Here is a 22,534-nt window from a genome sequence, read left to right on the forward strand (position 1 = left end):
ATGGCAGGAAACAGCACGCTCTGCTCACTTCAGAGTCAGTGCTGGTGCTGACTGGGTCTGGTCAGCTACCACGATATAATGAGGGGAAAACATTGCTGCACAAAGTGCCAGTCATCATTTCCATTCTTTGGAGCTCCCTCAGCAGGGAATGGACACGCTCAGCCAGGGGAATTGGAGCGGAGTTTGGATGCCATCGTGTGACTCCCTGAAAAATTACACAGCTGGCCTGCCTGCCTTCGCTTCTTAACACCTGCCCTCGAGAGTTTGTTAAAGCATGAAAGATGCTGCAACAGAAGACAAAGTCTACCTTTTAAATGTCACAATGTCATGTACAGTACCTGCTCTGCCCTTTTTTTTTTTAATGCTGGCATTGTCTGTTTTGATAATTAATTGAAAGCGTTGGGATAAAAAAAAAGAACTCCTACTCAAAATGCAAGTGTTTGTCTCTAAGTTTGAACAGATGAGTCATTTCTCAAGAACTTTTTCCTCTAAAATTGTCACCTCAAGATGGTACCCGAGGTAAATTCCAAGTTCTTTGAACCACTCTGAATATACGATATATATATATATATATATATATATCGTATATCTCACCATGTGTGTTTATATATATATATATATATATTAACACACATGGTGAGATAAGTCACACTTCATGTATTCTTTATATTCTTCATCAGCCTGAGGAGCCCGGGACAGAATGCGATGCTTTAATCGATAACGTGGGGTCACGTCCCTCAGGTCAGTCATGTTGGTAGCCAACGTGAAGAGAGGAGAGCTTTACCAGTTCAGAAACCATTGAAAAATCACGCTAACACGCCAGGACTGCGCACCTCGACCCCTCAGATCCCTGTCCTGTGTGTCCGGCTGCACCGGGAGGTCACCGGACTTTTAAGGCTTCTCGCGGGGCAGGCATAGATGCCGGACATGGCCACTGTCATCTTGTACCTCAGGAAAAATGTTATTTAAAACGCACAAAGGTCACGGCGGGACTAAAACGGCGCTCGGCCGCCGGCGCCCCCTCAGCTCTCGGCGCCCCCTCAGCCCTCGGCGCCGCCGGCCCGCCCCGCCCGGCTGATGTGGCGCTACCGCCGGGCCGTACCACACGGCCGCGCCGCCGCGGGGGGTGCGCTGACCTGCCGCCCTCGCCGCGCCCCGGCACAACGGCGTCGATGTCGGCGAAGCACCGCGCGCCTCCCCCTCGGCACCGGCTTGGTAGCGGCCCCGCGCGCGCCGACTGCCAGCGGGCGAAGCCATAGGGAGAGGTTGTAGGGGGGCGGTAGGGCGAATTTGGTGGCAGTGCGCTGTCCTTTCGCCGTGGCATTGTCCTGTCACCGGCTGCCCAGCGCTGGTCAATGAAATGTGCTGAGGGAGGAGGTTTCACTGCGCGTCAGCGCAGTTAAATGGAACGGCGCCCCCCAAAAAATGGTTCGGCCGGACCCCACCTCAGTAGAATGGAAGGCGGCGCCATTTTGGGCTCAACCACAGCAGTCAGAAATAGGAGTGCCGGGCGTGCAGGGGGGTGAGAAGGTGAAGAAGCCGCCGCTGGCGGAGCGAGACAGGGCTGGCAAAGGCACCGGAATCGCCCGTGCGCGGAGGGGAGAGAAGGCGGCGGCGGGCGGGAGCGGCGGCGGGGCCAGGGCTCCCCCTCTCGCCCTGCGCGCGTTGGTAGGGGCGGGCGCGCGCGGGCCGCTGGGCCTGGCGCACATGGCCCGGCCGTAGGAGCCGCCCCGCCCCTCCCCCGCCTTTCCCCGCCGCGCTCCGGACGGCACCGGCACCGAGAGCCCGCAGCGAGCACAGGCTACCGGGCACCGCACCCACACCCGGGCACCGCCGCCGCCCCATGCAGGACACCGAGGAGAGCCCCGCGGCCGCCGCGCCGCCCGGCGCGCAGGGCCCCGCCGAGGAGCCCGAGCACACGGACGCGCCCCCGCCGCCCGCGGAGCCGCAGCAGCAGCAGCAGGAGGAGCAGGAGGAGGACGAGAAGGAAGATGAGGAGCGGGAAGGAGGAGGCGAGTCCCAGGCGCCGCCGGGGCCCCCCGAGCCGCCGCCGCCCGAGGAACCCGAGCAGGCGCCGCCGCCCGAGCCGCGGCCGCCGTCCGGCCGGCAGAGCCCCGTGAAGGCCGAGCCCCAGCCCGGCTCTGAGGCCGGGGCCGAGCCCGCGGCGGAGCCCAAGTCCGAGCCCGCGGCCGAGGCCGAGCCCGGCGCGGCGCAGGAAAACGGGGAGGCCGCGCCCGCCGCCCCGGCCGAGCCCGAGGATGAGATTTCCTTCAGCGACCCCGAGGACTTCGTGGACGACATCAGCGACGAAGGTGCGGGACGGGGGGAGCCCGTGGGGAGCCGGGGCCGGGCCGGGGAACGCTGTGCCCCGAGCCCCCGGCCCGGCTGCGCCTCCGCCCCGCTGCTGGGCAGCTGCACACCCTGCGTGCGCCTCCGCATCCGAGCTGTGCTTCTTAAATCATCCGGTTCTTGAGTTATCTCTGCACCGCACAACGCTGCTGCTCCAAAACCTGCTGTTAAAGCGCTTCTAAAACCGCTCTTACACCTCAGGTGTGGGCTGCCCTCTGAGCGCAATCACCAGCTCGTCTCCCTTCCTTTTTCCTCCCTTAGTTAAATTCAGCTGTAGAAACAGGAGTTTTAAATGGTTCATGTGGTTGTTACAAAGTATGTTGCATCGTTCTTGTTTTTCCCATGCTCCCAGAATGAAATTAGTAGGTAAATAGGGTTTGAGAAGAGTTACTGCTCGTGAAGATGTGATGTAGGTGCTTTGTGACAAGAAAATAGGGGAAAATAGTTTCTGGCAGTTAAAAACGTCAGCCTAGACTCTTATAAAAGTCGTGGATATTGACTGCCTTAAAATGGCCAAGCTGTTGTGTAACTGCACAGACAATAAATGTTTATACATGGGCTTGTCATACAGAAGTGAGAACTCTTAATTTAGTGTTTTTCAGATGGGTCTTTCCAGATAAATGTTCTTAGTTTTTGATTAGCAAAAGTACTTGTTTCCCCATTATTTGTTCAGCATTTGTGCTATTTTAGGGTCTTTAGGGTCTGTTACACGTATCAAAAGTGGAAAGATGTTCCTATAGCACGCAATTGTAAATCAGCCAGTTATCTCAACTGGCAATGGAATACAGGTGCATTCTTGTGTTCCAGTCCTTTGTTTAGTTTAATAAAACAGCAGCCAAATATCCTAGATTAAGGAAGTGTTTGCTGTTCTCAGTTTAGCAGTCTGTATAACAGCTGTTTGAACTTTTGTTTCTTAAAGAGACTTTGGCAAAATTGCCTCGGAGTTGGATTCTTTCTGCTAAGTGCCTGCTTAATACACTTTGTGTACATGTAGGATTGTGATGTTCAGTTCCTTCTTGGAAACTGGGCATATTTTCCATCTCCACCTATTTTGTTGTTAATTAATTTGGTGAACTTCTCAGCTGTCTGAAATCCAGTGTTAGTGGCTGAATTACAGGGATTGACTTTAGTCACTCTTGCTGATCTGGCTTTCCAGCTGTGTGTGTTGCTAGTTGAGCTTCCTTATTCCTTTCCCATTATTCTCGTGCCTCCCCAAGGAGAAAGGCAGCCCAGTGTGACCAAGCCAAGGCTCTTTCAGTGCTCATGATAACACAGATGCTCAGGAGCACCTGTGAGATGGACCAGCTGTAGGACTGGAACATCTCAGATCCTTTGCTGCCTCTTCTTTTCCCCGGTGGTGTTGGCATGGAAGAGCAGCTGATCTGAGTTAAAGCAGAAGGGATGTGTTGGACAGCCACTTAGGTACCAGTGAAGCTTTAGTTCAGATAATGACAGTGGTCCTTAAAATGCTGCCAGCTGAAGATAGCCCTGCACCCACCACACCCTGCTTCCCTTCTGGCTGCAGCAGGAGCTGGCTGAACCAGCTTCTTGCTCTTTGAAGATTCCTGTGTTCAAGATTTGGAATTTAAGGGCACAGTGTGGGAATTTGTCTTCAGTCTGTTACAGTTTTGATTCAATACAGGGTGTTGCATTCCTACTCAGGAATCTAAACATGCATTCCTTGGCCTACAAAGTCTTTTTTGAGAAGTGGCTATGAAAAGAAATGCCTAAAGGAGCCTTAAAAATTACGCTTTTGTGTTTTACTTTGGTTTTCTCCTTTTGCTAGTAGACTCCTGTGGTAATGTCTTTGTAGGGCATGCTTTCATTTTATATATTTTATATTGTTATTTTAGTTCCTGCATGCTCATGGCGATGATATTTTTGAGTGATAAATATTGCAAACAGCAACATTCTCTGGATGCTACATAATCTTGGTGGTAATGGGCTAAATATTTGTGATTTATGTTGCCCCAGATCAATGGGAAGCTTCATGTGTAATAACCTGTTGAAGCTTAAAGTTGTAGAAAGCAACTTTTTAGTAGTTTGAAATTCAAAGTAAGCATGTTTCTCATATTTCCTCATTGCTGGAGATCTTTCCAGTGATGTATCTGGGCAGAAAAATTTATTGAATTACAAAACCAACAAAAATCTAGTGTCTTTCAAATACAAGCATATACAAGATACTTTTTAGTTTGTTCTCCTATTTTAAGTCTTTCTACATGTGTTTGGATTTTTATTTCCTAGTCTATGCATGCTGTAGATAGTGTGGCTCTCCAAATTTTATCTAATTCAAGAGTATGGTGGTGTGAACTTATTTTCTCTGTACTCTTGTACTTTATAGTGATCTTCACATAATCTTAAAGCTTACTGCAAATATTCAGGAATTAATATGTTAGAAGAATATCCAGTGAGAAAAGATGTGTGCTTGTCTCCACAAAGCTTAAATAGGGCTTTCAGTGTCTTACCTTAGACCTTTGTTTTTGTGCTTAATTAAAGGTTTAGATAGAGTGTGAGTTCTTAATTACAGTGATGCTGAGACATGCAGAGCTTCCAGTATGGTGCATAGTTTTGAATTATGCTAAAACTGGTGTAATTTGGGAGGGAGGTACAGGTTACATTTATCTTTATCAAAGTCATCTGGTTATAATTTGAGCAAGAGGACTGGTTAGAGGTTAGGTAGTAAATAATGTATTTGTCTGAGCTCTTGTCAGTTTTGAGGACTTTGTGAGCCAGTTCCATCTCCTGAAAAGAACTGATAGAGCAAGTGTTGACAACCTCAGTGTGTAAAGTATGATTTTAAGAAAGACTTCAAGAGTTGGGTGCTCAAAGTTTGCCATGAAACCTCATAATCCTGTCACTTAGGGTGTGCTGTTGGGGTGCTGTGCATTCAGTTGTTTTACTGACAGATCATTCAGTTCTACCAAGTTTCCTAAGTGATTCTAGAAATTTCTTGAAGTCTCTCTGTTTTCTACTCTCACTGTTCTTTTCATCTTTGCCTTCCCTCCTTCACGATGTGAGCAGTGCCTTAGTTTCCTGTCTGTGCTGTCTTTGCAGAACTGCTTGGTGACATCCTGAAAGACCAGCCCCAGGAGGCAGATGGAATAGACTCAGTGATTGTCGTGGATAATGTGCCGCAGGTTGGACCAGACCGACTGGAGAAACTGAAGAATGTCATCCACAAAATATTTTCCAAGTTTGGTAAAATTATCAATGAATTTTATCCAGAAGCAGATGGAAAAACAAAAGGGTAAGTCATGATAACTCCAACTGGAAAAAGGACTGAAACACAGTTCTGGCTTATCTTTGATTGTTAGTGTCAATATTTTATGCCCAGTTTTTATGGTGACCTGGTAGTTGTTATCATCACCTTCTTCCACCTCAGCCTGTGCAGTCCTGACCTCAGTCTCAGTTGTCCCTCAGACAAACAAGTTCCTGAGGGAACTGAGAAGCTCATTAGGCTCCATAGTTGAGGGTGGTGGGGGTTAATTATGGAAACAACTTAGCTGGTTTTGGAGACAAATTTCTGTGCTACATTAGGAATTTTTTTTTAGTTTTCTGCTATGGCAGAAGTTAAAGATTCTCTTGAACTAAAAACTTAGTAGCAATGGCTGGACTGTTTGTTGCAAAGTAGATTGTCAGTATGTGTAGCATATATTCTGGGTGTTGGAAGAATCCATACTTTAGAAGGCATATAAAGAGGTTTCTGGAGTGAAGGGATTGTTGCTTCTATAAGGTCAGCATGAAAATTACTCTCTCTGTGTTCATACCTCTGTTTGAAACACTGATGGTGTTCAGCATACCATTATTTTGAGTCTGCTGGGCTCCAAGCTAGCTTGGATTAAGTGGCCAGAAGAAAGCTGAGTTCTGTAATTGAAAAACAAGAGTAGTGCTTGGAGATGCCTGGAGTGACAGCAAGTTCCAGTTCCTAACTATGGCCTGTTACTCATCTGGGAAGAGCTGTGGATGTAACCTGCATGTTCCTGTCTCTCACTGTTGTCCTGGTTGTGTTGAGCTTGCATTCACTGCTCTGTCTGTCCATTTCAGAAAGGATATCAGATTAACTGAGGTCAGGCCTAGAGAGCTAAAATGTGTGTGTGAGCCTGTGGCCAGAATGGAGATTAATTTGCTGTTGACCCTAATTGGTTAAGGACAAGACAAGAAGTTATCTTGTAGATGCTCTGTACTGAATTCTTAATTCATTCTTATTGTTTCTTCTTTATTTTGAGCCTGTTGTGTAGTCAACAATGTCACTTTGGTTTTCCTTCCTTGCAGGTACATCTTCCTGGAGTACATGTCTCCCTCCCATGCTGTGGATGCTGTGAAGAATGCAGATGGATACAAACTGGATAAGCAGCACACATTCAGAGTCAACCTCTTCACAGACTTTGATAAGTGAGTGCAGCAATTGTGTGTTATCTGTAAATTTGGGGGTTCTAATCCTGAGTGCCTGCATGGAGTGTAACCAACCACATTGCTCTTTCAGGTACATGACAATCAGTGATGAGTGGGAAATCCCCGAGAAACAGCCATTTAAGGATTTGGTAAGGAATTTTTGGAAAAGTGGAAAGAATATTCAGCTTAATATTAAATGGTTACTTCATTGCTGAAATGTCCATATGAAAATAGAAACCATGTGTTAATGGTGGTGTAAATAGCAGTGCTGATCACATGCTGCTGCTGTTCCTTCATGCTCACCATCAGGCAGTGATGGGAGGAACTTGGTGCTTCTGCTTAATAGTTACACATAGTGTGAAGCTTAATTTACTCTTATTATTTGAGAGTGAATAATAATTTTGCACCAGTCATTTAAAAATAGATTTTCAAAAGCATCTTTTTATATTCTTAATTGCTTGAGGCAAACTTTGGTGTTTGTTACCAGTTGCTTTGTAAATAGTCTGGTGGAAGAAACAATAGTTTACTTTTTCTTTAAAAACCAAAACCCAAATGACTTCTTGTTTAAAATAAGAATTAAGCATCATCAAAACACCTTGAAGGTCCACCTGTTTGTGGTGTGCTCTCAGCCTCCAGCATCCAGTAATTGGAATTGTTTAATTTGACTTTAAAAACTTGTTTGCAGTGGTAAGACCCCAAAGTTGTACTCTCTGGTAAGACCAGCTTCCACCTGCCAGGTAGATACTAATTTGTGGAACTTGCTGACTTAAACTTTGACTCACTCATAGTCTTTTGCTCTGTTTTTCTCAGGGGAATCTCCGATACTGGTTGGAAGACCCTGATTGCAGGGATCAGTACAGTGTGATCTTTGAGTCAGGAGACCGGACTTCCATTTTTTGGAATGACATCAAGGAACCTGTTCAAATTGAGGACAGAGCAGTGAGTGTCCTGGAAGTGCTGGAGATTGCACATACACTGCCAATCTTCTTCATTTTATAACATTGCAGCTTTTTAATTTTAAAAAAAGGGCTTTTTCCCATTGTTGAATTAATTTTTTCTTCCTTGTGAAGAGGGTGAAATCAAATTCTTTAGAATTAGACTTAGCTTCTTAGGTAAGAGAACTGCAAAGTGAACTTTTTAAGAGTTTGTGGTGGTGTTTGTTTTTTTTTTTTTTAAATTGGTCTATGATGCCCATTAGTTTCCTTCATCTCTCTGTTGTAGGTGATTCAGAAAGACCTGAGAATGCAAAGTCAGAGTTTGAGAAGCACTATTCATTCGAGCTGAATATGTGCTTATGTTTGCTGCTTCAGATGACTCCTTGCTTTTGTGCTGACCACAGAGGTGTTAAAGAGGAATAGCTGGTTTGGTAATGGCATAAAAAAGGGAGAGTTAGCCTGCCTGTCTGCTGCAGGCACTGGACTTGCTGGGAACTGTTAGGACCCAGGAGCATTTTCCTTAATAACTATTTCAGTAGGAGGAAGTTGGCTCTGGGATGGTGAGAATATTTGCTCATCACCATGGTCTCTGGCTGTGGTCTCTATTGCTGAGATCTCTCTAACTTAGCTGAAGGTCCAGAGCTGTGTTGTTCAGAAATTTGAAATATCTAACCTTAGTTTTGAGAACACTACATTCTTACCAAGGCTGAAAGAAGGAAATCCAGGGTGTTAGGTGGATTTAATTGTTATTGCACAAAGGATGTCACTGTACTTGAAAAACCTTTTTGGTGATCTGTAAGTTGAAAAGGTCTCAACTGACAATTTTCAGCCTGAAGAGTAGGTGTTGTACATTATGTGCATGAAACAAAACTCCAGTTATCACAGATCCTGAGATCCTCACTTAGTAAAGGGATCTACAAAATGTGCTGCTACAAGCCACGCTTTAATTCTTTCCCTTCTAGGGACACAGCATGAAATTAAACGTTTGTGTGTATTTTTTTTTTTAATCCAGAGGTGGACAGAGACCTATGTCCGTTGGTCCCCCAAAGGCACCTACCTGGCTACGTTCCACCAGAGGGGCATCGCTCTGTGGGGTGGAGAGAAGTTCAAGCAGATTCAAAGGTTTAGTCACCAAGGAGTGCAGCTCATTGACTTCTCACCCTGTGAAAGGTACAGAGCATGATGCTGGTTTGGGCTAAGGGGTCACAAGCATGAGGCATGAGCAGCATCCTCCAAATCTGGAGTGCTGAAATTCATTTCTTAAGATTTTTTTAACATTAAAGAGCTCTGGAAAGAAGGATAAAATAATTTTAGGACTGAGATGCGTTTTCATTTGAGTTTTCAAGTAACACATCTGGAAGCAGTTGGGTTTTATGCTTTTTTGTATTAAAGGGAGTATTTACCTTTCAGTGGAGAAGCCCAGCATCCCTGTAGTTTGGGTTGGATAAGGTCAATGATTTATGTTTGGTTGGAAACCAGTGTTATTCTCATGTCAAAACCATATAATAGGTAACAGTGTATTTGGTGAGTTCCCCTCCCTTGTAACATCAATATGGAAGGGCTTGCACATAAATCTAGAGCCTTTTCAGCCTTTCAGAGGGATGCCAGGGAAACTTTCTCCTCCTTTCTCATCCTATTCTTATTTTTCTTTCCTCTGAAAAATCCCATTAGAGAAACTGTTGTTTAAAAGTCCCTGGTATTTAAATACTACATGGATGAAAACCTGCTGGTACTGACATATTAGATGAAGTTTCAGTAATTAATTGGATTATTTCTTTTGTAGGTATTTAGTGACCTTCAGCCCTTTGATGGACACACAGGATGACCCTCAGGCTATCATCATCTGGGATATTCTGACTGGCCAAAAGAAGAGAGGATTCCACTGTGAAAACTCAGCTCACTGGCCTATTTTTAAGTAGGTTGAGAAGCAGAATTAGAGAGTTGTGGTCCCAGGCTTCATTTAATAAAAAGGCAGTTCCAATTTAATATTTTTTTTCTTTCTTGCTTAGATGGAGTCATGATGGTAAATTCTTTGCTCGAATGACTTCAGATACCCTCAGCATCTATGAAACACCTGTAAGTTCTTGCTTTTCTTGCATAATAATGAGAGTAGAAAGTAAGTGTGTAAATATAAGAATGTTACTAACTTGAAAATTCATCCTGTTCTCATTTTAGTCTATGGGTTTGTTGGACAAAAAGAGCTTGAAAATCAATGGGATAAGGTGAGTCCATTCTCTAGGAATCATAACTGTGCTCTTTAGCTGGAATATTTTAGTCTGGGGATTTGTTATGGCAAGAGCAATCTTTATGTTGCCTGGAGCAAAGAGCTTTACATGTTGAGATGGTCAAATTAGACAAAGTGTAAAAAAGAAATAAAAAACTCTCCACTTGTTGATGAACACACTTGGTAGATTCTGTGCTTTGAAATCCTCTTTGTGGTACCGCTTAATCCAGAGTCTAGCTTGGGAGTTCTGTTCTTTGTCTACAAAACCAGACTGGAATGCAGTTTGTTAGGGAATATCTCCCTAACAAGGTGGTTGTGCTGGCTTAGAGCAGTGTGCTGTGTCTGCACAAGACACATTGACTCCTGTGAGAGTTTTTAAAGTACATCTCTGTAAAGCAACAAGAAAATTAAGTGTACCCAGTTGCAAGAAGATGGTCTCTATGGTAATTTAATAGGGGTTCTTTTTGGCTCACTTGTTCCTAGATCTTTGGCAGATACTCTGTGTGCAACCCCTGCTTTTTGGTGAGATGTACTGATGAGACAGCACTGGTGATATAGCACATTTAAACAGCTGCTTAAAAATCTGTTTAGTTATTGTTATTAAATTGCCCTCAGTATGTATCTGTGCCTGTCTTTATTACTGAGACTTGATCTTTGTCTGCAGCATTCAGATACAATGAGGAAATTGGTTTCTGCTTGTAGTATCTCTAACTGAAAATTAAAACCGCATATTTTTAACTTTGTTCCTGTAGAGACTTCTCATGGTCTCCAGGTGGTAACATAATTGCTTTCTGGGTGCCTGAGGACAAAGACATCCCAGCAAGAGTGACTTTGATGCAGCTGCCTTCTAGACAAGAAATTCGTGTGCGGAATTTGTTCAACGTAGTAGATTGTAAACTGCACTGGCAGAAGAACGGGGACTACCTGTGTGTGAAGGTAGACAGGACTCCCAAAGGCACACAGGTACATGGGTTCTGATTTTATTGGGAAAATCTGGTTCTGCCTCATGCTTCCTTCTCTTCCAGTACTGTCTTTAAATAAATGCAGTGTAAATTGTATCATGTCAAAGCTGTTTTTAATTTTTTCCATTTGAATTTGAAGCATGTGGAAAGCCATATGTACGTAATGTTTGCATCCAGGATTTGCTTTGACTTTAGTGGCCTCTTGGTTTCTGTGAGGTCTGTGCCTCACCTCCTGATCACAATTAAGCAGCTGTTGAACAGCATGTAGGTCAAGGTGCATAATGTGCCACATGTTCATCTGTCTTAATTAAATTTTATAACAGTCTGAAAAAAAATAAATGCTTTTCTACAATTCTGATGTTATTCTTTATCAGAACAAATTTGGACTGTTTTTGGTAAGGAGGCATATTGTATTTATCTGCTCTCATTAAAGGAATAAAGAACCACTCTAATCCTGTGTCCTAACAGGCTAATTGAGGAGTTGTCCTTCCACGCCTAGTGATAAAATAATTTACTCTGCTGTTTTTGTGCTGGGTAATGAGCTGATTTTGGCCTTTACAGGGGGTAGTGACCAACTTTGAAATATTCCGCATGAGAGAGAAACAGGTGCCGGTGGATGTGGTGGAAATGAAAGGTAATGCCAAGTATTTCCTTACTTTTGAGCATGAACTTTTCTGGAGTGATGCTTATGTCTTTCTTAGAAATTCTTGTCAACACCTGACATAATTAGGCATTTAACCCTTTGGAAAATAGTTGGATTTTAATGTTGCAGAATGTCTCATGTTAAAATGAGAAATCAAAACTTCTGTTGCTGTTCATGCTTGTGACTGACTTAAAATATGACAGAACTGAAAGTCTGTTATTAATCAAAATGGTAGGGCTGATAATAGGAATGTATTTTGTAGATGTTGGAAGGTTTAGAGCTATAGTTACTTCTCCTAACTCCCTGCAATTGCCTTATCAACCCGTGTTTTAAAAGAAGACCTGTTGACTGATGAGTTCTCTCTCTTCAATATCTTGGTTTTCTTTGGTAACTACTTGAAATCAGAGGTTTGTATTGTCCTTTAACAGAGTTTTGGTCCCTTTTGTTACAGAAAGCATCATAGCCTTTGCTTGGGAACCAAATGGAAGCAAGTTTGCTGTGTTGCATGGAGAAACTCCGCGAATTTCAGTTTCCTTTTACCATGTTAAAAACAACGGGAAAATAGAACTCATAAGTAAGTGAAAAACAAATGAAAAGTGCAGATACTAAACATTTTGCATGATGACAGATGTAATAAACTCAGAATTGCAGCTGTTTGTGATGTTTTGTAAGAAATTAGTGGGGTTGATGCTTGTAATTGATGGCATTGGATTGAGATAGTTTTCTGAATTAGCCTTGTTTCTTTTCAGAGACTTTTGACAAACAGCAGGCAAACACGATATTCTGGAGTCCCCAGGGGCAGTTTGTGGTGTTGGCTGGCCTCAGAAGGTGAGTGTTGCACAGGTTGCTGAACACCACCACATTGATTTTAAAAGAAGAAAAGAACTACAGTATCTCACCAGGAAGTGTTTGGTGTCCCTGACAATGCTCATTGCTGTAATCCTGATAGAGCTGTGCAAAAGCAAAGGCAGTGCAGATATGCAGCTCCCTGATGTATCTTGGTCCTTTGCAGCTTTCACTTCCTATTTTTGCCACACCAAATGAAGAATGCATTTTTCAACAGGAAGTGGATATTTAGAAACACCTTCCAGCTGTTTAAGTTAAATACTGACTGAGCCAGTCCAGTTTGGACATGCTTATGACTCTTGTGATGCATCTGTTGTCATTGCCTTGTGCCCTTTCATGGGCAATACCTGTTGATGATAGTGCTGCTTTGTGAAAGAATTATTAAGAAAGTTTCACTTTAGTGCAAGTGAAAATTGTTGTTAATCAGTCAAGTAATATTTGCTTTCAAACAAGCACTGCTGTTCATCTTAGAAGTCTTTTCTTTAATGTCTTCTTCACTACTATGTCTAAGCATATGATTGTTTAACTTTGGCTGTAGCTTGCCCAGAGCATTTTTCTACAGTGACTTTAACCCATTTATTTGTATTCTTAGGGGTCCCTGAACATAGAAACAGAAGTGTTGTTCTTTCATGGTGTTTTGTTTTTATCCACTGTGTTCCTTTCCAGACACAGAGGCTGGCAGGAACTTGTCTCTTGGCTGCTGTGAGACTTTGTTTGCAATGAGGAGTTGTAGAGAGGCAGCTTGTGACATGTTTTTAAAAGCCCAGGCTGTGCAGGTGTGTAAAGCAATGTTTTGTTTTGCCTGGAGGTGTAAAGCAATGTTTTGTTTTGCCTGTGCAGCATGAATGGTGCCTTAGCATTTGTTGACACATCTGACTGCACCATGATGAACATCGCGGAGCACTACACGGCCTCAGATGTGGAGTGGGACCCCACGGGCAGATACATTGTCACCTCTGTGTCTTGGTGGAGCCACAAGGTACTGATGCACCTCTTTTCCCCACCCCTGCTTGCTCTTCCAGTGGTATTGGAAAGGGTCATTGATTAGGAAGAGAAAGTGAGCACCTGTCAATGGTCAAATGACTTAACCTCCACCACAGTTTTAAACTTTTATTTCTGAGCACTCCAGTGTTAACTTAAAGCTTATTTTGGCTGAGCTGCTGCACTGCTCTTCCAGGTGGACAATGCATATTGGTTATGGACCTTCCAAGGCCGTCTGCTTCAGAAAAACAACAAAGACAGGTTCTGTCAGCTGCTCTGGAGACCACGACCAGCTACCCTGCTCAGCGAGGATCAGATAAAGGTAGGGTATTCCAGGGACTTTGTGCTGACATGGATTTGGTGTATAAAGCATACTTGGTGTACTCCCTCTTCTTGAGGATGAGGTTTGTTACACAACTGCCTTTTGCCCTGAATATGTGAATAAACACATTGCTGTGTGGGACCTCACTTCTGGGAATGTCTGCAGATATTAACTGTATTATAAGCTCAAAATAGAAGTGATTACCAGTTGTTCTTACAGTTAGGGTATGATGAAAGGGTATAAAGAAGAGTAAATTGAATTTTACTCTTCAGACCTTGCCAGATGTATGTGTACAGAGGCACTTGTATGATCTGTAAGCCAGGAGGCACAAAATTATACCGAAGGGAAATTGCCTAGCAGAGAGATGTTTTTCAGAAGGGCATAGCCTGCTTAGGCCTACCAAAGGAGTTCTTGGAGAAGATGATGGTTGTAGTTGCTAGTCTGATACACCAGTTGAAATTAAAATTCCTGTTTCACAGCAAATTAAGAAGGACCTGAAGAAATACTCCAAGATATTTGAGCAGAAGGATCGCCTGAGCCAGTCCAAAGCTTCAAAGGCAAGACACTTTTGAAATATATTATAGATAGAACTCTTGTAGCCCGTCCTTAGTTTGTACTGGGGATATGTAAGTTGCATTTCCTGTATCACAAGTGTTCATTTGATGGTTAAAATTAGTCTAATGGATAGCTCAGAGAGGTGCTACTGTAAAGAGTCTGGAGAGGAACTGGTGTTACGTCGTTAAGCGAGTTCTCAGCATGTTGCTGCATTAGCCAGTGTTTAAATTAAGAAAAGGTCTTTCAATTAGGAAAAAGGACACCTCACCAAAACAGCATTCTGATTAGAGAAGAGAATCTTTTTTCTTCTAAGTCAGTAGAGGTTGTTTATGAGAACAAAGATGCCTTGCTCAGGAATGCCTGGGGCATGGGTTTGGTCCAGGGGGAGGTTGGACAGCGTGGCTACTCTTTACAGGACACCCCCGGGGTGTGGGTTTGGCTCAGGGGGAGGTTGGACAGCCTCGGGGCAAGGGTTTGGTCCAGGGGGAGGTTGGACAGCCCCGGCGTGTGGGTTTGGCTCAGGGGGAGGTTGGACAGCCTCGGGGTGTGGGTTTGGTCCAGGGGGAGGTTGGACAGCCCCAGGGTGTGGGTTTGGGAGGTTGGACAGCCCCGGGGTGTGGGTTTGGCTCAGGGGGAGGTTGGACAGCCCCAGGGTGTGGGTTTGGGAGGTTGGACAGCCCCGGGGTGTGGGTTTGGCTCAGGGGGAGGTTGGACAGCCTCGGGGTGTGGGTTTGGTCCAGGGGCAGGTTGGACAGCCCTAGGGTGTGGGTTTGGGAGGTTGGACAGCCCCGGGGTGTGGGTTTGGCTCAGGGGGAGGTTGGACAGCCCCGGGGTGTGGGTTTGGCTCAGGGGGAGGTTGGACAGCCCACTGTGCCCTGCAGGAGCTGGTGGAGCGGCGGCGCACGATGATGGAGGAGTTCAGGAAGTACCGCAAGATGGCACAAGAGCTGTACATGGAGCAGCGCAACGAGCGCCTGGAGCTGCGCGGGGGTGAGACGGGGCTGGTCACAGCCACAACAGCTCCTCCTCCGGGCCTCAGCCCCTTCTCTTCTCCCTCTGCTTCCTGTAAAGCCAGTCCCGTGTTCTCTGGAGGTTCTTTTTATCCTGAATCGTGGCAGGATTTAAGGGGGAAAAAAGGCATTGGCTTGACCGTGGGATAAAGCTGGAGGAGGAGACAGTAATGCCTTGGTTATCACTGAATAAATTTGACATTGTACTTGTTAGGATTTAAAGCACCAAATACCTCTTTACCTCTTGTTTCACTGCTGGTCTAAGGGCTTTCTGCCAAGACCATCAAATCATTCCATTGCTGCCTTGTTTGTCGTGTTCACTGTTGATATTTTCTCCATTGCAGGGGTAGACACAGATGAGCTGGACAGCAATGTCGATGACTGGGAGGAGGAGACTGTGGAATTTTTTATCAATGAAGAAATTATTACCCTTGCAGAACCAGAGTAATTAATAAAACTGTGGTAAGATAACAGAACTCTGAGAGAAACTCTCTGTCAACGATTGCTATAGAGTTGATAATTTGCTTTAGGGAGCTAGGTCTGTCTGTTGCACTGGTGAATGTAGTGTTCCCTGAGTTGGTTTATGTTTTTTCTGTGGCTAGGAAATGTAAGTTTTTTTTAAAAAGTAATTGCAGACAGTCAGATTTGTGAGTTGTACTGAGCAGAATACTCTGTAAATCCTGTCTTGCCAGAGAGATCAAGCCCACAACAGAGTCAGGGTCAGCCTGTGAACACAGTGTTGCAGACCTGTAAGTTCTATCAGCAGGAGGAATTGTAGTTGACATGAGATAGGAATTTTGCCTTTTGGAAGATTTGCATGTTAGTCCAAGACTGGACAGAGTTTAAATACTGTCCAGCAGTAATACACAGCATTTGTCTGTGGGCTGTTAAAATTTCGAGATGGTGTTGAAATATCTGCATGAACTCAGTTGTTGTTTTCTAGAAAAGTTGCATAGAGTTCACGTGGTAGCAGATTTTTGTGTACTGATTGGCATGGCTTGTTGGGAAATCTTGTATTTAATTCGGTGTTTTCCCAGCTCTTTCTTGTGAATTCACATATTTTATGTTGGCACTGGAGGCTACTTCCAGCCCCTGTTGCAGGAAATGTTCTTTAGTGAGCTTGACATTGTATTGAGGAGGGAAAATATTTTCACAGACACTGACAGGATTTCAAACTTGCAGTGGGTTCCTGCTCTGTCATGTTTAGGATCTCACTTGAGGAAGAGGAGGAAGGGGAGACTGGAAATAGGCAGCTGTGAGTCACCCTGCAGTTCTTCAGCCTCCAGATATCTAAAGAGCTCAGGTGCAACTTGTGCCTCTTGCAGCTGTAGAAAAATAGTAGCCTTGATAACTTTGACTATATTTGGGTCTGGCTTATGTGTTCCATACATGGGAGATCTTTTTCTGGAAGGAAGAGGGAGAGAAGCTGCTTAGTGTATGGATTTAAACCACACGAGTTTAGGAAGAGGTGAAACAAGCCTTTCACCAGCTCAGCTTCTGAGGTTGAGCTGTTTGTATAAAAGCACAGTAACTAACTCACCTCTTTTTTTTGTTTTTCTGCAGCTCCACCAGATCTTGTGCTGAAAAGAAGTTTGTTTGTTTTCCAAAAGCCTATATCAACTTTGGAATTCTTAATCCATATTCTTGCACTCTGGAAGGGTGGATGCACCAGATTTTCTCCATTCTGACACATTGTAGTGCCTTTAAGTCTTGCTGCCTGCTGCAGTGAGATACTGGAAAGGCGCTGCTTTTAAATTTATATTTTTTTTTCTAGGGTTTGATTATTATTTTTTTTTCTTTTTAAATCCACTACTACCAGTATTTACTTCCCAAGTCCCGTGCAGTCCTTGCCAGCTGGCATTTTTTACCTCGTGCCAGTGAGGCGAGATTCACCAGTGTACCCCTGTGTCACACACACAATGTTTGGGTTCCAGGACTCTCTCTGTGTCCCCAGGGCATGGACAGGTGTTCATTTGGGTTGGGGGAAAGTCACCAGAACCATTTTTCGTATGATGTGTTTTAGTGTGCTGAAGCAGCACTACAGCGGGCTATACCCTCCTCCTTTCAGATTGTGAAAGGATGTCTCCCTCAAAGAGCTGAATATGGAAATAAAAGCAGACCTATACTAAAACCACGCTGGCTGTGTGTTGTTTGTAGGGAATCTTTCCCTGAATGATCCAAGTCAAGCATCACCCAGTAATAAGAGTGAGTTCGTTGTACTGGCTAATGGTTCCTTTGGATTTTTTCAAATCTCGGTTCCTCGTGGCCCTTCTGGCTTTGTGTTGTGGTTGCTTGGTTTTTTACAATGTGATACAGCTCACTGATCTGTCACATCGACCTGTTCATGGTGGTGGAGTGACTAGAAAATTACTTAAACCATTTGCAAACTGATAAAAGCCTCAGGAATTACTGGGTTAGGGTATTACTAACCCTAGTGTTTTACTAGTGAAAACTGCAGACTTCAGAGCACTGCTCTGTGCACGTGCTTTTTGTTCCCTCTTACAGTACCTGTTTCATTTCCAAAGCCCTGCAAGCTCAGGATAGAGAACTGTACTCAGAGCTGGTGCAGCCGCTTCTCTGTATTTTTATTTGAGTAGAACTGGGTATTGTCAGAGCAGTGAGAGAGGCTGGCCTGTTCCTTGCCCTTGGAGAATGAGGATGTTCCTGTCTCCTCTCCTGGACAGGGCAGGGAAATTGCCAAGGTGAGCACTTCTGACTGACTTTCCTTAAGCCCAGGGCTCACTTGTACAGCAGGGTGGGACAGTTCTGGAGTGGGAGGCCCTCTGGGCACAGGGCAGCCCCACTCAGCTGCAGGTGGCCAAGGGACAAGGATGTTCTCAGCACTCACTTTGTCATCAGGTAAATGTACTGTGATGGCCAATGCACAAATGCCCCAATCAAACCCCATGTCTTCTTCACCAGGAAGTTTTCAAAATTATTTTCCCATAAATGGTACTGACTTGTTCCAACAATTCACTCTTTGATCAGTATGTGTTGTTTTTCCAAAGCTCTGTATTAATTTCCAATTTTCTGAATTTGTTCATACATAATCCATATTGACGGGTACAGTTGATTAAAGTTTATTCCACAGTATTTCCACCCCTCATTTCTCAACTAAATTGGAAAGAAATACTTTCTAGAAAAAACTTAGAGCACAACCAAGTTCTCTGGTGATCATGGAATGGTTTGGGTTGGAAAGGGTGTTAAAGCTCCTCCATTTCCAAACACCTTCCACTATCCCAGGTTGCTCCAAGCCCCATCCAAGCTGGCCTTGGACACTTCCAGGGATCCAGGGGCAGCCACAGCTTCTCTGGGCACCTGTGCCAGGGCCTCCCCCTGCCTCCTGGTAAAGAATGATGGCTTGAACTTGCATAGCAGGAATCATGTTATGACCATTTTGTTGTTAAGACCTGACTTCTCAACTGTTTTTTGAATTACTAATTGAGCTGGAAGGTTTTTTTCTGTCTCCACACAGTGAAGGTTTCATAGGCTACTGTGTTTTATTCCTGGCTGTTTTCTAAGTAATTAAATGTAATGCCAGTGTTGAATGAATTGAGTTCTCTTCGAAGATGCTTCTCTGAAGTGTGGATCATCAGTGGAGGAAAAAAAACAACCCAAAAATTGCATCCAAAATTGTTCCTGCAGCAGCTTTGGAAGCTGATGAGATCTTGTACTGACCAGCAGTTCAGGCCTTTTCTCATCTGACACTGGCATTTCTGACATCACTCCCTTCAATTCCTTCATCTTTTCTCTTGTGTTTCTTACTTCACATGCCTTTTGTAAATTATGTGCTACTGAAATTGCTTTATGGGAATGTACTCGGTAAATTATCCTCTTTGCCATAGCTTGGAATAGCACTAGGAGGTGGAGTAGGGAGGAGAGTCCTGGGGGATTGAATCCATCTGTGTAGCTTTGAGTTCTCTGCCACTGCTTCTCAGCCTGTGCCTTTGTAAGGGCTTCAGAGGATGGTCAAAGCAGAAGCAGGTGTGTAGGTACTGTCTAAAACTGTGTATTGTGGGGAAAAAGGCTTCCCACAGCACTTGTTCCTCTGCTGAGTGCCCATAGAGGTCCAGAATTTGGGTGGGAAAGGAAATGAACCTTAAGCATTAAGATAGTATCTCTCCTTCACTTTGTTTAAGTATTGTATTAAATACTTTTAATAATTGTTCTTAAATAGCAGGATTAACTGGACCAATTCATGTAATCTTGGGCTAGTCTTCACTCTGTCTTTATTTTGAATTTGAAATAAATATTCTCATGACCTTTTAACCATCTACAGCCCTTAATGCAACTTCACAGAACAGATATCGGTCACTTGCTATACTGTTTTAACTTCTTAAATTCTAGTATTTTTTCATTAAGGCTTGCTTTAACTTTTGTGAGCTTTGACTCCTTTACTGTCAATAAATAAGAAATACAAAAGGTGATCTTGTGGGGATTTTTAATGGGTTGTTGGAGTGCATGGACTCCTGGTGTTCCTGGGCTCCCTGGTCCAATTGGGGAAAAAAACAGACTGGCACTATCCATGCATGATTTAAAGGAAAAGTGGAGAGTAAGTAATCTTATACAGAGAAAAATGTGCAGAAGGGTGAGTGAGGCTGGGTCACTTGGCAGGTGGCAGTGGTGTCACATTGATGTCACAGTGATTTTCATTGTCCTCATCTCTTTGGGACCTGAGTGACAGATTCACAATAAGCAGCCAAAAGCAGCTGGGATTAAAGTCCTGCCAGAGCACTCACAATTCCTGCAGGGCCTCAGCATCTCTGTGTTGATCCCAGTAAGAGGAATGCTTTGAAAGTGTAATCCTCTCCCAAGTTTTAACCTTCAACCCCATGCCTCTCAGTTAAACTGAAGCACTGCTCTCACAGTGTGCTGAAACAGGATTGGGGCAGACACAGAAATCTCTGCTCTAACTGGAATCGCTTAAAATAAAGTCAATAATATGTGGAATACCTTGCATTCCTCTCTAATGCAAGGAAAAGCCTTAGTACTTGGTGTGACCTGGCTCCACATGCTGCTCATTTGAGCTTGTTTTCTTACCCTCAGTGGCTGGGGCTCTCAAATGCAGTGATTAACTGAACCATTCTGGAGTCTAAGGCTGTCCAAGAGACTTGCACGATCCCCTTCACCTCCTGTAGACTTTGGGATTATGGTGTAGAGGATAATATTTTCAAATGCTTTTAAGAGATGTGGGAATGAGCTGCTCATAGCAGTGTCCCTCAGCCCTGTTTAGAGAGCTGATGAAACTGCAATTAACTTATTCTTGTGAATATTAAAAACTGTACAAAGCTAGGGAGCTCACCTGGTACCCTGAGATGTTCACAGCAAAGAAATGTTCCTTTACTGCTGCTGGAACTACTCAAAATTGTCTATTACACTGCTTGAGACTGGGAGCTGTTGGTGAAACCCTCATTTAATTGGTACATGGCTTGTTATTGTGGAGATAAATCTGGTTCCTATAGAAACTAGTTGCTTGTGACTGGTGGGACTGTAGAACAAGTCTGTTTTGATAAGTGCTCACTGGGTACAGCATCGTTCCTGTGCACTATGAAACGTTTTAGCAGCATCAGCTCTTCTGCCAGGAGCTGCAAAGGGGATGTCACTGTGTTTTATGAGAGCAAAAACAACCATGGAAAGGTGAAAATAGAATTTTTCAAATCTCTGTTATATCCGAGATGCCAAAGGCAGTTCTTAGGTGGAATTTCAAACAGACCCTCTGCCAGGCACACAGCTCTGGGACTGTGCCACTCACCCACAGTGAGTGAGGGCCAGAGCAGGATCCCAGCTTCAGGGGGCCCATTAACCCCACAGCAGCATTGCCTCTGGGGCTTCACCTGTGCATGAAACAGGCTGAAACACACGTGCTCTTGTCTGTTATTAATGCTGACAAGTAAGTTGTACCATTGCGTTTTAAATCTTTGAGTCAAATTCTGTCTGTGTTTCAAGCAGAGCAGAGTGTTTCTGACTGATTGAGTTGTGGCACGAGGCACTGGCACTTAATTGCTACTTTCTAATTGCTCCAGCCCTGTGATGAATTCCAGATGAATTCCAGCTCCTGAGGAACCCTGTGGGACCTGCACAGATCAGGGCCAACTTGCTCTGATCTGGTTGAACAGGCTCATAATGATTGTTACCTGGGATTAAACAAAATGGGTACTTAGTGAAATGCAATTCCCTTTCTTTGTCATGGATAACTTTAATCGGTGTTTTGGGAACACCAGGGGAATCTGTAATTGTGCTCAACTCTACAACTGTGGGCACCACGGTCCCAGACCTCCAAAGGTTCCTGCTGGCTGCAGCAATGACACGGCTGAGTTCACTCTGCCACCTTCCCTGTCAATCAGTCCAAGTCTTACTGTTTTAGAGACAGAAACAGAGGCAGAGGGAGGAAGAATTTGTCAAGATAAACATGCAAACCATGGGGGAATGAACTGGTTTTAACTATGTAAACTTCATTAAACTCTCTAGGCTTTAAAGCTTCCCATGCAGTGGCACTTTTATTCCAGTTCTGCATCTTCCACCTCTTGCTCACCTCTATAAGAGGCAGGAGTTGCAGAAGGCTCACTTACATCTTCTACATTGCTACATCTATTCACCTCTTTTTATTGTGCCCTTGTTATTTACCTTCATTTTCGATGTAAATCCCATTATTTTTTATTGTGCTTCAGCTGATCTCTCTCTGAACCCTTCCTGAACACACTCTAATTCTGTAATATATCTTGTCTCCACACAATAATCACATGGTAGCAGCCCTCAGAAGCAAAGAGAGTATGAATCTCTCTTTTCCCTTTATGGATTACAAACACAATTTTTGTTTAGCACCTTACTTGTGAAATACCTTTTTTTTTTCTATTTTAAAGCAGCCATTGATCTCACAAGGATATCAGCTTTATTTTTGTACAGCTTATTCAGACTTGCATCATCTTCCCCAAGATCTATTTTCTCTAATGGAAATCTGAGAAGGAAATGTGCATTACATTAGTCTGAGTAACTTCTGTCCATGAGAATGCTTTTCTCTTAATAATGCAAATAACTGTAATTATGGAAACAAATTAATTGACTGGGCAGTCAAAGTACTTAAATTTCCTGGTGTATTTTGATTTGCATTCATGTTCCCTGCTATTTTTACTCCCAGCCGAACTCATTTAGAACTGCTTCTGTCTGCTTATTAATCATAACTCAAAATTGACTCTGCCTGTGTCTTGTTATATTTTAATGCCTCCATGAAACAGCAGAAGATTTCTGCTGTAGAGTACTGCTAGTTAGACAAGGCATTAGCCCCAGGTTGGAAAAAAGGGCTCTTGGATGCATGGAT

General features: G+C 44.0%; 1 protein-coding gene across 1 annotated transcript; it reads left to right on the forward strand.

Moving 5' to 3' along the window:
• The first annotated feature begins 1,583 nt into the window (after positions 1-1,583).
• Positions 1,584-17,350, forward strand: EIF3B (eukaryotic translation initiation factor 3 subunit B). The gene is made up of 19 exons (XM_068207121.1): positions 1,584-2,312; positions 5,404-5,596; positions 6,622-6,741; positions 6,833-6,890; positions 7,552-7,680; positions 8,689-8,846; positions 9,460-9,591; positions 9,686-9,752; positions 9,852-9,898; positions 10,653-10,863; positions 11,424-11,496; positions 11,957-12,079; positions 12,255-12,333; positions 13,192-13,330; positions 13,529-13,654; positions 14,134-14,211; positions 15,091-15,199; positions 15,564-15,681; positions 16,783-17,350. Exons 1-18 carry the CDS (start codon positions 1,844-1,846, stop codon positions 15,665-15,667), a joined length of 2,415 nt encoding a protein of 804 aa, XP_068063222.1. The 5' UTR covers positions 1,584-1,843; the 3' UTR covers positions 15,668-15,681; positions 16,783-17,350.
• The last annotated feature ends 5,184 nt before the right edge of the window (positions 17,351-22,534 follow it).

This window comes from Anomalospiza imberbis, chromosome 16 (assembly GCF_031753505.1).
Source record: "Anomalospiza imberbis isolate Cuckoo-Finch-1a 21T00152 chromosome 16, ASM3175350v1, whole genome shotgun sequence".
Classification (NCBI taxonomy): Eukaryota; Metazoa; Chordata; class Aves; order Passeriformes; family Viduidae; genus Anomalospiza; species Anomalospiza imberbis.

Coding starts and splice junctions, on each gene's coding strand:
- EIF3B (XM_068207121.1), top strand. CDS start 1,844: ATGCAGGACACCGAGGAGAGCCCCGCGGCCGCCGCGCCGCCCGGCGCG. Junction 6,742..6,832: donor CTCTTCACAGACTTTGATAA/GTGAGTGCAGCA, acceptor TTGCTCTTTCAG/GTACATGACAATCAGTGATG. Junction 12,334..13,191: donor GTGTTGGCTGGCCTCAGAAG/GTGAGTGTTGCA, acceptor TTGCCTGTGCAG/CATGAATGGTGCCTTAGCAT.